We start from the raw sequence: 15,531 nt of genomic DNA on the forward strand, positions 1-15,531 counted from the left end.
ACAATCCCAACCACAACCACACATGCCCTTTAAACACCTTTCCTCAAAGAATCAGCTCTACCCTTTGCACCCATATGCTTCATGATTCAAACTCTTTAAATGGGCTACCAGATGGCTTCACCCTTGAACTCCTCACACTGGCCCAGAATTCAGCAAGACCTTTAAGATGTTAAGAAATAAACCCACAGCCCTCCAAATAAAGGAACAACTTTCTTCTATATGACCAAAAACATAGTGTCACAATTGTATGCAACTCTGCCTGAGAGTTCTACAAACTGCCATAAGTAATGTAGTCACAGCACCATCAAGAGAGACAATGACAAGACAATGGATCTCCACTTCCACAACCAGTACCAAGTCCCATGTTGAATCCATTGTAACCCAGGTCATAAGCAGTCCAACTGCCACATCTGCTGCAGCTGATTTATGGCCAACATTACCACAGAGAGAAACAATAACAGCAATAACAAGACTATGGGCTACTGCTTCAGCCACCACCAACAATTAACCTGCTATACCCACTGTATACCAGGCTGTAGGCAATCAGATTACTAAATCTGTTGTCGTTGACTTATGGAACATGACATTTAACACAGCAAAGTCCACACTAAAGGACAGTGGGTTATAAATGAGCACCTTTGGAGCTCACATTAAGCCTGTAGCTCATGACCTAGTTTGGCCCCCAAGAGCAAGCAGGCAAGACAAGATTTACCCTAACAAACTCATCTGTAAGCTTGCTTGGAAGGTCAGCTACAACACCAGTTCATTTAATCTGGCAGAATGAAACATCTGATTAGATGCACTTAATGACACCAAGAGTTCTTTGCCTATGCATAGGAGAGGCGTGAGAACACAACCCTGCTTCCCAGCTGCTGGAGCTATCATTTTAAGGCACAAGCCCCAGTGGCTTTACTATCATTTTAGCTAGGTTGACTGAGATCAAGAATAACTTTAAAGTATATGAACATGGGACAGCATCAGCATTGACCCCAAACAACATCAAGGAATAAGCAACGAACTTTTAATTGAGATCTCTTCTTGAGCATAGGCAGCCATTGCCTAGCAGCTGTCAGGAAAGAATCCCAAGTAGTTCCAGCAGTGCAAAGAGATTCTCCAAGAGATGGTCAACTCTGATTTTCTACAGGAAGTGAAGCACAGAGAACTTATGGACGGTCCCATCAAAATCTGATACACCACCTAGTCTGAAATGACTGTCCCACTACACTGATAGGGATAGTTTTAATGTGAACAGCCTCAATACAAAATACAGTATAGCAAGTTATCGAAAGGCTGCCTTCATACCACCAGAACCTCACTTCCACACTAAATGATTTGTTGCTGAAGTTCCAAACTGGGAAACATGGCACTGTCACAGATATTTCCAAGAAACAGAATCCATAACTGCATCTTGTTAACACAACTGTTATAGTTAACATCCCAACAGAATGACTATCAGAGGATCCAATACTTCAAGAATACCCCCTTCAGAGCTACCTGCACCCATTCCTGTAGAACCAAATGATCCAGCATTTTCTGATATAACAATGTGATCTGTTATGCAATGAGACTGATTTTATATAAACAATTGTCTACAGATGTACAATTCACTGCAGACCCACCTGGAGGAGGCTTCCAGAGTTAAGGTCATCATGCTCAATGCCACCACACCCTTGGGAAGAGGGTCTTTTATATTAGCTACTTTAATGAGCAGCATTTAACAGGATTCCTTAGAAGTGTGAAACTGCTCAGGCTGTCTTGGGAGGATCATGAAGACAGGCTGCATGTAAAATTCCTCATATAGATTCAATCCTATCCTGACTTCACTTGTTCAACAGATCTCCAAATGATATGTTTCCTTCACAGTTGCCCCACAATGAAATACCAACTCAACATCTGTATGGGTGTTTCTAAAAGTACAGGCAGAGGTCATCTGTTAAAGCTAATAAAATATTATCAACAACTGTCCACCATTATATTATGGATAATGAACTTGAGAATTCTCTAATAATGACCAAATTGTTTCGTAGGTAATCTACCAATTTCATCCATCCTTTTTTATCACGATAGCAACACACCTCCACCGTCTAAGTGGATTCAAACAATCAGAGTGAGCCTAGAGTAACAAGTATCTAACAACACTTAGGGAAAGACACCCCAATATGGAAACATCCATGGAAATGTTCCTTAAACCCCAAGACTTGGACCTAACTAAGAGACCAAGGATCGTCAAAGGTACCAATGTCCTTTAAGAAATAGGCCTAATGATGTAGCAAGCTCAATAGATATACATATGCACATTAAAAGGAAATTGTACAAGCTACTATGCTAAACTCTTAATTGGAATACAACCTCCACTCATTTCTACTCCCACTCCTGACAAGAAAGGAGTACTCCCAGAACCCTCTGCATCACTACCCACTCAAATTATCTGGTTCTGTGGAGCAACAAAATAGTGAAGACCAAGAAAAGGTGGTAAAAGCACCAACCTAGTGTCAGAACTTTTCCTTTCAAAATACAAGATTTGAAAATATGACTCATCACTCATCAATGGGATGCACAGAGAAACAATAACAACTAAGAAACCATAGGTTAGCATTTGATAAAAAAAAAAGTAGAGAATACTCCAAACAAGTGTTTCTAAAATAACTTTCATCCTGAAAAAACTTATTGGTTTTCATTGAACTGGTACCACAACAGCAATGGTCACTGGCCAAGAATACCGTATATATTTGTAGGCTTTTATATACAGTATAACGAATTTTATAATAAATTTGCATTTAAATAACCTACAAATAAATGAAACCATTAACCATAAAATACAATTTTAAAACAACCATATTCTACCAAACTAAACCATCAGTGTTTTAGATAGTGCTTCTTTTCCATATTTCCTAAACAGAAGACATATTCCATTTCACCAGTCAAAGGGGATAAGTGTTTTTAAGCCCGGAGGCTGTCATCCTTCAACCTTCAATTTCATAATGGAAGCTGGCTTTACTATCAATCTACCCGCTTCTCTACATTGTAAGTGTTTGTGAAATCCTTCCGGAAGATGAAGATTGAGACTAAATCAATGTATGTGTACAGGACTACCATATAACATCATCTTTCCTTCATCTTTAACATTACCAACCAGTTTTCATAAAAATATAATTTTCTTTACCAACAATAGTTATGAACACTGAGGAGAATGAATATGTTCACGTGTTTAATGATGATTACCTATCATAAAAGAACATTCAATGATGATTTTTTATTATAAATTTAAGGTAATTAAATGAACAGAGTACATGACAGTATTACATGTAGTATACTGCATGATTCAGTGTACTGTACTGTTTTGTACATACTGTATGTACAGACTGCATATGTTGCAATTTCATATAAATGCCTAACATTTTATAAACACATTCCCAGTTAAAAAAAATGTTATTGACACAATATCAGGTGAAATAGTTATGGGTCAGAAATAGTTAGAAATACATTTATATGCATCTTACTCCAAGTGAAATAACAGTTTACATGTGTACTATGAGAAACATCCACTATCTAATGTATGCAAACTGTACATTGCATGCTACATCTACAGAGAAAGAAATCTACAATGTAAATTACACCATTCAAGTGGAAAGCTCACTCACCTTTGTATGCACTTTCAATTGGAACAACGCTGGCTACGAGAATATTTCGGTTACCAGAAATTGAACCTTCACCATCAGAAGGGTCATGTAATTTCAGGGTCATTTTACAAGGTTTATAAGTTGTATGTTTATTTCGCACCCCAAATCCTGTGCTCTTCAAACCATGATACATCCGCATTCGACAGAAGAAGGATGTTCCTGATGAATCTACAAAGATTTGAAACAAAATGGCATGTAAATATTATAATATGGATATTCCAAATTGATCACACACAATTAGTGATAAATGATATCTAACCTAAGCTTCCATACAAAATATGAAAAATTACAATTTCTTTATAATGCAATATCTTGCACCATTCTTTTCCATTTTCTAAGTAGTCAGCAATAACAAGTAGTAAAATAAACAATTGCAAGCTTTATGATTTTTCTCAAATGCAGATGCCACTTTGCTAAGAGCTTTTCGCATACAATTCATTCACACATTAAACTTATTCAATCCTGTAAAAATTACAGAACATGTAAAAAAAGAGAAGCAAGGCAACAAAATAAATTACCTCTTCAACTTAACAGTACATGTGATGGTAACCTAAAAATAAAAGCCTAATTTTGAGAGCTTGGAATGATAATAAGCTTTATCACTTTCAAGACATCAAAAGAAAATTCCTTTACCCCTTAAGCCTGTCACATTCAACCTGACATATGGTAATCAAAAAATGGCACCAGACACCAGGGAGTCATAAATTATCAGTTTTTGGCAGTTATAAGGATGCAGGGAGTAGCCACCTCTTATCCAGACATATCACTCATTTACATAGAATCTATTGGTCACTTTCTACTTTTACAATGACATGACAGTGATTCCCAATCTTGCTTGACTGACAAGCCTTGGTGTTTACTAAGGGCCAGCTTTTCCACTGTGGTACAATCAAACCAAATTGATTTCGTGATACAGAAAGTTCTCCAGTTATCCTTAATATCTGGGGTCTTTTGTAATGTTAAAGGAAATATATTCAGTACTACTACATTGCTACCATTTTATGAATATGACCCACTGATCATGATACCTAACAGCATACTATGGACACATACTTGTGGCCATGTCAGCCTGTTTTAATTTGAAGTATTTCCTGTCTATACAGTGATCATAAGTAGCTAATCCTAGATAGCTTTTAATAAACACCTGTTCCCTTTATCAGTACTGGGGTGCTATTATGCATGACCCCCAGATCACCTGCACAGCAGCATATTGCTCAATCTGCATTTTGCCTATGGAGACGACACATAACCACCTGCCATGAGCCAGCCCCTGTAGGAATAATGGAAAAATCCTGTTGGCTGCCATGCATGTGAAATATGCAAAATGCTCCTGGCAGCAAGTTTAAATGATGAAAGAGATCAATTTAAGCTGCCTCTATGAGCCGTAAGTTTCAGTAGGAGTACAGAAGAAGGAGACTACATCATTTTGGCAGAACTCTGGCAGAGTGTATTTCCATCCCTCTCTGAGCAGAATCCAATTTAGGCCAATACTCCTTAAGCAGTGGGTTCTAGGAACTCCCACTTTGACTCCTCCCATAGAAACAAAGAGTCTTTCCTTGGGAGAGATGTCACTAATACCCAACATGAAGTTGACATACCACTGAAATTTCCCCTCTGAATCCAGATGATCTAGGGAACAGTCTTCTGCTTTACATGAGAGAGATACCTCAGATGAGAATCTTTCCTCACCTATCACCCAACTCCATCTGAAGTATGTACCTTCTAGGGGGTACAGTGATTTATCCTGGACTTCTATCCTGTCAAGACAGTGGAGATACAGTGCCCTTGGCTCAATCAAGTCATGTAGACTTCCCTAATTGGGAAATTCCTCTTGCTCTACTTTCAAAATTCTGGGAGGAAATCATTAACAATATCAAGGATGTCCTTACTACTGAACATCACTATGACAGAGATGCTATCCATGATTCCCAAGAGGAGTTCATGTCAGTCCTAGATATGGAATTGGATGTGATGTGTAAAAATTTCTCATCCTTTAAACTAGAGGATAGAGATGCTGCACAATCTGCCTAAGAAGAGAATGGTTCTTTCACCAAAAAACTTAGGTCATGAGAACAGTGTCATAAAAAACCCAAAAAGTTGAATCAGTTTTCTAGATCCCTGCTGAAATCAGAACGAGTATTAGGAGACACCCTACTCACTCCCAGAGCTCCGACTGGTAACAGTAATACAACCAGGTTGGACTATAAAACTTCAAATCAGAATGTAGTATGGGTACCAATATCTGCCCCTGAAAATAATACTGACAGGGCTGCAGAGTAGGGAGACACCAGCGTCAAGTCTATCCATTTTGGAAGTGGAAACAAAAAGAATGAGACCTGGGTCAGAGCATGGGTCTGGGTCAGAGCATGGGTCTGTGAATCATATCGACGATAATCGATTTTGAGTGGTTGGATTACAGAAACCAGTAGGCCTAGAGCGTTATGCAGGTAAACCGAGGTTATGATCGGCCTGCGACCTGGATTAACGGCAATGTGGGTGACACACAACAGAAACCTCCACATAGTAATTAACACCAACTGGTGATAAAATAGAAGCATACAGTACAGTAAACAACCAAAAAGAAATTGTAACTTACCCAATGTTATCCATTTTTAATCGCTGGGAAAGAATGCAGAGGAAGGTGTTATTTTCATAACAATGACGAACCTTCTTGAAAGAATCAAATTTCCTGCGACCTTAACTGAGGGTACAGTAAAACCCCGTATTCATGGGGGATGCGTACCGCACCCCCCCGAGAATAGCTAAAATCCGCGAATACTTAGAACCCCTCAAGAAACCTTAGAACTGCTTATTTTGATAGTTTAAACACAAAAAAAATTCTAAAAATGCTTATACCTCAATATTTTATAGTTTTATCACAAAAACTGCATTTAGTCATGAAAATTATATAAAAATACAGTAATTAGTGAATATTTCTCAGTGAAAAATACTGCGAATGGGCGAATTTTCCACAAAAAATGGGTAGGTATATTCCACAGAGAAATCCGTGAATAGTGAGACCGCGAATACGAGGGGTTTACTGTATTCTGGGCGACACACACCAGTCACCTGAAGAACTATGGGAGAGCATTGCTGCGTGACACCATTCACGTCAAGTGGGTACTTTTTTCTATCGATGTTTTCACTGGAAGGCCAAATAACCATCGTATTGCCGTGTCTCCCTACTCTGCATACAGTCCAAAAAGTTTTTGCTATTCTAGAAGAAAGACTAATTTCTGGTCCTTCACCTAAAAGGTTATCATCAAATGTAAAAACAACGTTCAACCTTTCTTGTACATACCAATAAATATTTCTTAATCAAATAACTAATAACAGTAAATCAAATAACTAATAACAGTAGCTCTTTTATACTTAAAAATTATTCTCTCTGCAATTCTAGTGCATATGTTTCTTACACTGATCTCTCATATTCAATATCCTCCCTAATAAGGCATCCAGGCACATTATACTATTGAACAACGAAGCAATGAATTTGGGAACAAGAAAAAACAAGTAAAAAAATGTGCTGAAGTTTCTTTAGCACAATCGAGTTTTGTGTACAGCCGCTACAGCGTATAATTAAGGCCACCGAAAATAGATCTATCTTTCATGGTCTCAGTACAATGTTGTATGAGCTGCAGCCCATGAAACTTTAACCATGGCCTGGTGGTGGCCTGTTCTATATCATTGTCAGAAGCACGATTATGGCTAACTTAACCTTAAATAAAATAAAAACTACTGAGGCTAGAGGGCTGCAATTTGGTATGTTTCATGATTGGAGGGTGGATGATCAACATACTGCACCAGTTTGCAGTCTTCTAGCCTCAGAAGTTTTTAAGATCTGAGGGCCAACAGAAAAAGTGCGGATGGGCAGACAAAGCTGGCACAATAGTTTTCTTTTACAGAAAACTAAAACAGTTCTTATGCTTAGTTGTCTATATAAGATTTAAGTACTTAGAACACTTGACTTTTATCCATCATTTGAAGTCTGCTATAAGTTATTGAACCTTTGTAAGACAGGTCATTATAGCAATCTCATCAGTCTAAATACTCTTCAAAAGACTGTCATTTCACCATTCTCTGCCCTCACAGTCTCTAATGAGAGGAGATAAATGAATCCCAGGGATCAGTGCTCTGACCTCACCAAATTTGACCTCGGGTTGCTTCTGATGTAGCATCTCCATATTTCCTTATTTTCTTTTCTTGTCCATTTCTTCTTCTTCTGGTTTGCCTCTATAGCTCCAGTCTCTGGTTGCTGGTTACTGTCGTTGTGGTGGTCTCTTGCTGGATGACGACTTCCAAGTACCTGACCATTTTCCCCGCTCATTGGGCTATATAGTACCTGGCTGCCGGACGAAGCTCCTCTGTTGCCAGAGGTTCCATTTTCATTGTTGTCATTTAATTTTTCATTACTTTCCATCACTGCTGAGTTTTGCTATTTAACACTTAGCTGGACCCTACCCCATCAGGAATAGGTGCTCATTTACAGCTGAACAGACTGAGGAAATTGTGGAAAAGATCCTTTCCCAAGGAATCAATGCCAAGGAGAGAGGTCACCAATCCAATGAATGACCAGCCCCAATGTTGCTTAACCATTCCATCAATATGCTAAACCATTCTGCCATGGCGCCCATTATTATTATTATTATTATTATTATTATTATTATTATTATTATTATTATTATTATTATTATTATTATTCAGTAGACGAAACCTATTCATATGGAACAAGCCCTCAGGGGCCATTGACTTGAAATTCAAGCTTCAAGAGAATATGGTGTTCATTAGGAAGAAGTAAAAGAGGAAGTAAAGGGAAAATCAGAAAGAAGAGATTCCACTTATTAAAAAAGAAAAAAATAAATCAATACACAGATAAACAGATAAAAATGTATCAAAATGCAAGAAGAATAGTGCAGTATTAGGGTAGTAATGCATTGCATTTTTGCATGAACTTCTGAAGTTTCAATTGCACAACATTCTCTCGGAGGGTGCTCCACAGTCCAATGGTGTGAAGAATAAAGGACCTCTGGAACTGAGAAGTTCAACATCAAGGCACATTTACTGCATATTGGTGCTGCTGTTCAGCAAATCTGGTTGCTCTCGGAAGACAATACGTCTATTGTTACCACATTCAGTCAGGTCATCTTTCTTTGGTCCTTTGCTATGACTTCCCAGTAATCAATCAGGCATTGTTTCACCATTCCTTATTCTGACTTACAGTTCAGTTAGTATTCTGAGTATCATCCCAGTTTTGTTCAATCATTTCTGCAGTGGTTCTTCATTACTGATATAAATTCAAAACCTGTGAATTCATTCATAAGCACATTCAGGTATTCTTCCCCTTCCAGCATATTAGGTAAATGATATCCTTCATATCTCTCACACACAACCTCAAAAATGTTCTACCCAGCACTGTCTTTCTTCTTCTGCTGATATTATTGTTGACCATTCCTTTGGACAGGTACCTTCCTCTTTTCTGTGAGCAACCCTGACACCAATGCTACTCCCTGAACATATATGGATTTGTCAACATCAACATTCCTTAATCTCTTCTTGATCTTCCTTTAACTTGAGTACTTAGCACATTCTACTTTGCATTCTTCATCTCCTCCCTGAAATTTGTCAATGTTACTATTGTCTATTCTTTACTGTATCTCAGATCTCATCCCATATCCAAGGTTTTCATCCTGTTACCCAATATCCCAGTACTTCTTTTCCACTAGATTGATATACATTCCTAATATTCAACAAGTCCTCACTGATTGTCTGCTCCACCTCAGATGTGGTTTCTATAACTGCAAATTTATTTTGACATTCAACTGCACAAGCTTCATGATGTTCAACTTCAAAAAACTTTACTGTATAAAACCTAGATGCTCTTTCAAATATTTTATTGGGTGCTTTCAATTAGTACAACAATGAAAAGTTGCAATCGCTCCTGACATCTGATCCTCTGTAGCTCCTAACAGTTCTCAGGGTTTTTTTTACCTCTCCATTACTGTCATGACTATAGGACCCATTTGGTTTTTATGACTGCCATCTGGAGAAGTCAATGCACATTCATGGGTGGCCTTTTATTGAAAAAGAGTACCTCCAATCACCCCCATTATTTGCAACATAAATAATTATGATAATTCTAATCATGAAACTAAATGGGCACCAATAAGCTAAAAGTCAAAATAAATTTTCAGAAACGGATCTAATTCTAAAAATTTAATATTCCTGTTTCAGAAGGGTATATGTATTAAAGATTTCAATCCAAGGTCCTTTCTCTACATATTCCAAATCCTGTAATTTCTTTAACAAATTCCTGATCTACACATAAATCCCTTTAGTTTTTCTTTGTATACCCTCATCCTGCCTCTTTTTGCAGTTTCTGCTAGTTAAAGATTTTGGGAATGGCTTTTTATCCATGAAGTTTAAATTTCAAAATAACAGGATTTTACCCAATGTTAATGAACATAAAATATAAAACTACAATTGTAGAAAAGTAAATCAAATTCCTTAATTCAAAAAAATGTGTTAAAAGCAGGAATATAATACATACAGTATTAGATTTTAATTGCATCTAACTTAATACAACTGTGCTTACCTTTTATCGTTTCTGCTCCAAAAGTAGGGTTCATTCCATGGATAATTTTAGAAGATAAGTTTATCGAGTCCCGTGGATATACAAAATCTATAAAAGATTGACCTATTAGCATATCTTTTGGGAATCCTAAGACTTCTGTAATAGATGGAGACACATGAAGTACTGTTCCATCCTGAATACTGATGGCTGCAGTGAAACCCACCTGCAAGAAAAAAGTCAAACATAAGTGCTGGATAACTTCTCTTTCTTAACCTACATAACATAATGTGCTTTAAAAAGTAAAACCATTTCAGTACTACTATTCAAGGCATGCTATTGGAACAAGACTATCATGATAATTTTACCCTGTAATTTAAACATGAATGCTCACAGGGCCATGATTCAGAACAAAAGCAAAGTGAAGGTTACCAAAAGAATATAAACTGGCCTAAAGATACTGAAATGAAACGTTTGGCATTTTGTGGAAATGACTTCTTTGCTCTAAAATGCTAAAAAATCTAAGTACTTGAAATTTTAATCCTCTTCCAGGTACAATAAAAACATTTTTGAGCAGCATAAATAAAATTAAATAAAATCCCCGATGCTATTTGAAAAACACTGCACTGATACAACAGTGAACAAGGCTGGAAAAACCAGGAGATTAGCTATGAATATGGCCTTCTCATGACCTTTATTACTGCCAAGGACACAAATGAATAAGCCATACCCAGTTTTAAAGCTTTACACATATTTTGAGATTATTACTGTATTGTGGTCCAAATTACTTCCTCTTAGTTTGTGAATTTAGTAACGCCATGCTAAAATTTTCCATTCCGAACAGGAACACAATATGTGTCACATTACAAAGTCTCTTGGGAATTTTGTAAATCTCAAATATTGTAATATAAATATCTCTCTCTCTCTCTCTCTCTCTCTCTCTCTCTCTCTCTCTCTCTCTCTCTCTCTCTCTCTCTCTCTCTCTCTCTCTCTCTCTGTTTGTTAGCATGATGTTATCTATTTAAATGAGACCTACACACAAAATTTTCTTAAATCCTGCTTGAAACTCTATTTTCTTTTTTTTTTTTTTTTACTTGACAGACAGCATCTTTGACCATGTGGATGTTGGACAAACCCTCCTTCCAAGTGATTGCCATCTTGCTTCCACATTTGGAAGGGGACCTGTTGTCTACAAGGGAGACCCATTAACCTCCAGTGTATGTCTCCAAACCGGGACATTCAGGCAAAAGCATGAGATGCATTACTCAAGGACTGGACCAAATAAAGGGAAATCTACCTATTCCCTCCATTGACCCTGATATTCTAAAAATTTGAACAAACATTTAACAATTAATGGAACTGCCTACCTAGTGGGCGATTATAAAACAAAATGGAATAAATTTTTAGTTACTAATAAGCTTGGCATTTTTTCTGGATCTTTTCTTCCTTATTTTAATCCCCTGTTGAGGGAGAGAGACTACATAAGCACAATAATATATCCTTGTAACATCCATTTTAAAATTCTAGTATTAATAATTGCAAGGTGATCAGTTACTTTTTAATAACTGGCTACAAAAGTAATGAAAATAATCGATCACATCATAGCCATACTGGTTTTAAGGAAACAGGTACAGGCAGTCCCCAATTACCGACAGCACTGGTTAGCGGTGTTTCAGCTTTACGATGCTTGGCTAACAACGTCGTTAACCAGATTTTCCGCAGCAACACAGGCAGTCCCCAGCTATCGGCTAGGGTTCCGTTCTAATGGCATGACAATAAGTGAAAATCGCTGATAACCAAAAATTGGCAATTTTTGGGGCTTATTGGTGCCAATAAGTGCCAAAAATCGCTGATTTTCAGTTATCAACGCCTCTGTTAGGTATGTATTGGTGCCAATACCTGATTATCAGTGCCAATACCCAATTATCAGCGCATATCGGCACCGAAAATTGCTGATTTTCGTTGCTAGACAAGAGCCGAAAAACCGGATCTCCGATAACCAGAGACTGCCTGTTAGCGGTTTATCGGCATCAGTAGGCAGTTTATCAGTGCCAATAACCAGTTAACGGTGCTGTTAAGCGGTTTATTGGCACTTACAGCGTCATAATTACTGTGATGTTCCAGTTAATGACAATTTTCGGTTATTGGTTGGAACAGAGTCCCCACTGTTAACTGGGGACTGCCTACCTGGATTCAAGGTTCTTAAACAGTATAAGGACTTAAAGAATATATGCTTATCAGCTATGAGAGTACTGAAGAAATAGATATTAGTCAATAATTGTAGCAATAAGCACTTAAATAACCCTTTTAAAAAGGTTCTTTATTAAATACTTCTACTCATCTGGAAAATACTATTTAAAAAAGGGAAATGTGCTCAGTTTCAGAGAAAAAGCCCAATTTAACTTCTGTTGACAAACAACAATGTAGATTACCAATATCTTGAATGTTAATTTAACAAAATCTAATGAGGTTAGAATTAGCTCAGGATTACAGGCTTCTGAAATGACGATGTCAACCAAAGGCTGTTTTTCCTCAGAGGCCCTATGAAACAACTGCATTTTGTCCTTAAGGTCAGTTAACAGTTTCTGCTCATTAGCTAATATGTAAGGAAGAGAAAATATGATAGATTCAAAGATGGAACACTTTAACTTGATCCCCCAACAAGGAAACAGGCTCATTTCTTGTAGCTCAGTATTCAAATGATTTTCTTGGTAAATCTACAAACTATTTATTACCCTATCTTGTGAAAATTTTTGTTAGTTAAGGTGTGAGTGATTATACCTCAAGAAGATTTTGAACTTGGTCTGTTTATTGTGGACGCCTGTCTACATGAACCATCATAAACATTTGGCTGTTAATTCCAACTTGATAGATTTTCTTGACATGAAATAGCTAAAAATCTGTGATAAACTGATTCAATTTCTTAATGGGATGGAAGTACCTTTATGGTTGTATCAATAAATTCCACTATTTCCCAGTCGATATGAAAAATTTGAACACAGTTTAAACTAAGCTTTTAAAAATAGTGATTTACTGAGATATGCACTGCTATGGCACAATGGTCAGAGAAGTCAATAAGCATCATGGTCTTAATTTGGGCTCAAATATCTATCAAAACGAGGGCCAGTACTTCAAATTATATGTCTGAAATAAAGACCCAACCAACAAACTCGTACTTCCTCTGTTTATTTTGTTTGCCTTATATATGAGTTATTAATGGTCATCAGGGTATCTGTAGATCAAAGACATTGATGTGTTTGTAGTTCTAAATTGAATTTACACCATAATTTGCTACCTGTGAAATGATATTGTAACAGGAAATTATGTGAATTAAATATCCAGGGCTAAAAACTTGAAAAACTGAAAATTATAGCTGATACATTTTCCTAATATGATAACTCATTCAATCCATGCTATCTAACAATGATAAAATCAAAAAAACACTTACCGTAGTCTTAATGCTTTTCAAAAAGGCAGCAAATTCACTACTGTCTTTGGGCAATTTTCGCAGCTCTGGACTGGTTAACGGTATACCTGCAAGACAAAACCTATTTGATGACCTTTATTGACTTTTTAAACCTAACAATACATTGCAAAACAACATACACATGGCTACCATGAGAACTTTACACAAAGACCCTCAATATTCAGCCTCCTTTTAATTCCAGAAAACAAGCATTAAATAATAAAACTGAAACATTCACAGAAAATTACTTTCAAAGTACCTGAGGATTCATGAATATTTTCTCAAAAAAATATTTTAAATAAATCCTATTTAATAAATACAAACTAAAGCCTTATTCTACCATATGGAGTAAGAGATCCATTTTAAGTGATGTAAAATTCCACATCTTATGAAGCGTTGTGCCCGAGAGGCTAAGATATCATCTAAAAGTCTGGGAAAACTGACAGTAGAATCAGCCTCAGCAAAAGAAAGAAAAATCAAAAGCATTATTTCATCTTAGAGGAGTTAAAGTAGACTGCTCAGCACATGCTTTTTGGATTCATTCCAAGGGAATAATATTTGCACCTAAACTGATGATGTATTCAGAAGAGAAACTTGTAAAGAATAAAAAAATCACAGTGCAATTACAATTGAAAAAAATTAAGATCAATGGAGCCTTAATTCAACTCCCAAATTTAATTATTACATTCAATTCTAGTACCTATTTACCTAATGTAATAAAAGCAACATAGCTACATTTTAAGATTAGGCAATATATCCCAAGACCAGGGAGATGTTTTTAATGCCAAGAATATGGTCATATCTTAGGATCTTGTAGGCAGAAGTTACAAGGCAAGCCTGCCACATGTTAAGTGTAGTAAACCTGAGCATGGTGTATGTTACCAAGAACCAAAATGTATATATACAATGAGTTGCACCTATGCAATCCAAGACCTATAAACCAATAGCTACTGATGCAGTCAACCCTGTTCAAACCTGGTTCAAACTGTGCACACCATTCCCACATTTTTCCTGTGCCTACCATATCTCTTGCCAGGTATGGCCTGAAGAGGATGTGGTCTGCTCTGACTCACCTGGAACACTTCCCAGTACCAGTCTTTCAGGAAATTTCAATATACGTGCAGTCCCTGGTTATTGGCAGGCTCGGTTATCCAGTTTTTCGGCGCTTGTCTAGCAACAAAAATCGGTGATTTTTGGAGCCGATACGCGCCAATGTCTGCTTATTGGCGCCGATAATCACGCACTGGCGCTGATACATACCTAATAGAGGCACCGATAACTGAAAATAGGTGATTTTCAGTTATCGGCGCTTATCGGCGTCAATAAGTACCTTTGGTTGGTTATCGGCTATTTTCACTTATTGTCATGCCGTCGGAACGGAACCCTGCCGATAACCGGGGACTGCCTGTACCTTCATTGGTAGCAAAAATATGAAAACCTGCTTGTAGGAGTTTCTCTCATTCAACCTATGCAAAATTTATCTGAGGCCCTCCTCTGATGGATCCATTCTTTACCCATCTCAACAACAGGCTTCCAAATTATTGCTCATGGCTTCCAGATCCAGCAATATTGGGACAACCTGGAAGTATATGCATTTCTTCAGTTTTGGTTAACACTACATGTTGCAACAAGGTCAGTCAGTCTTCTAATGTGAAAATGACTCTGGTAGCCCCTTCTGGAGTAATTTCTAGATCTATTAATTCTTTAGGTGGAAAAGCTCAGAGCCCTTGCCACATTGAAGACACTGCTGCAACAGCATCATTTCCTTCAGTTACACTAGGACTTAGGTGCTCTAATCTTTTAGGACTGGAGGCTAT

General features: G+C 37.2%; 1 protein-coding gene across 23 annotated transcripts in view; it reads right to left on the reverse strand.

Moving 5' to 3' along the window:
• per (period) overlaps window positions 1-15,531 on the reverse strand; it is a 221,500-nt gene that overhangs the window by 115,764 nt on the left and 90,205 nt on the right. For all 23 annotated transcript variants that reach the window (XM_067130139.1, XM_067130140.1, XM_067130134.1 and 20 more), the window contains exons 7-9: window positions 13,697-13,782; window positions 10,273-10,474; window positions 3,642-3,848 (exon numbers count right to left, since the gene is read on the reverse strand). In XM_067130139.1, the coding sequence (XP_066986240.1) occupies window positions 3,642-3,848; window positions 10,273-10,474; window positions 13,697-13,782 (495 nt within the window). The remainder of the gene's footprint in view (window positions 1-3,641; window positions 3,849-10,272; window positions 10,475-13,696; window positions 13,783-15,531) is intronic.

This window comes from Macrobrachium rosenbergii, chromosome 28 (assembly GCF_040412425.1).
Source record: "Macrobrachium rosenbergii isolate ZJJX-2024 chromosome 28, ASM4041242v1, whole genome shotgun sequence".
Taxonomy (NCBI): domain Eukaryota; kingdom Metazoa; phylum Arthropoda; class Malacostraca; order Decapoda; family Palaemonidae; genus Macrobrachium; species Macrobrachium rosenbergii.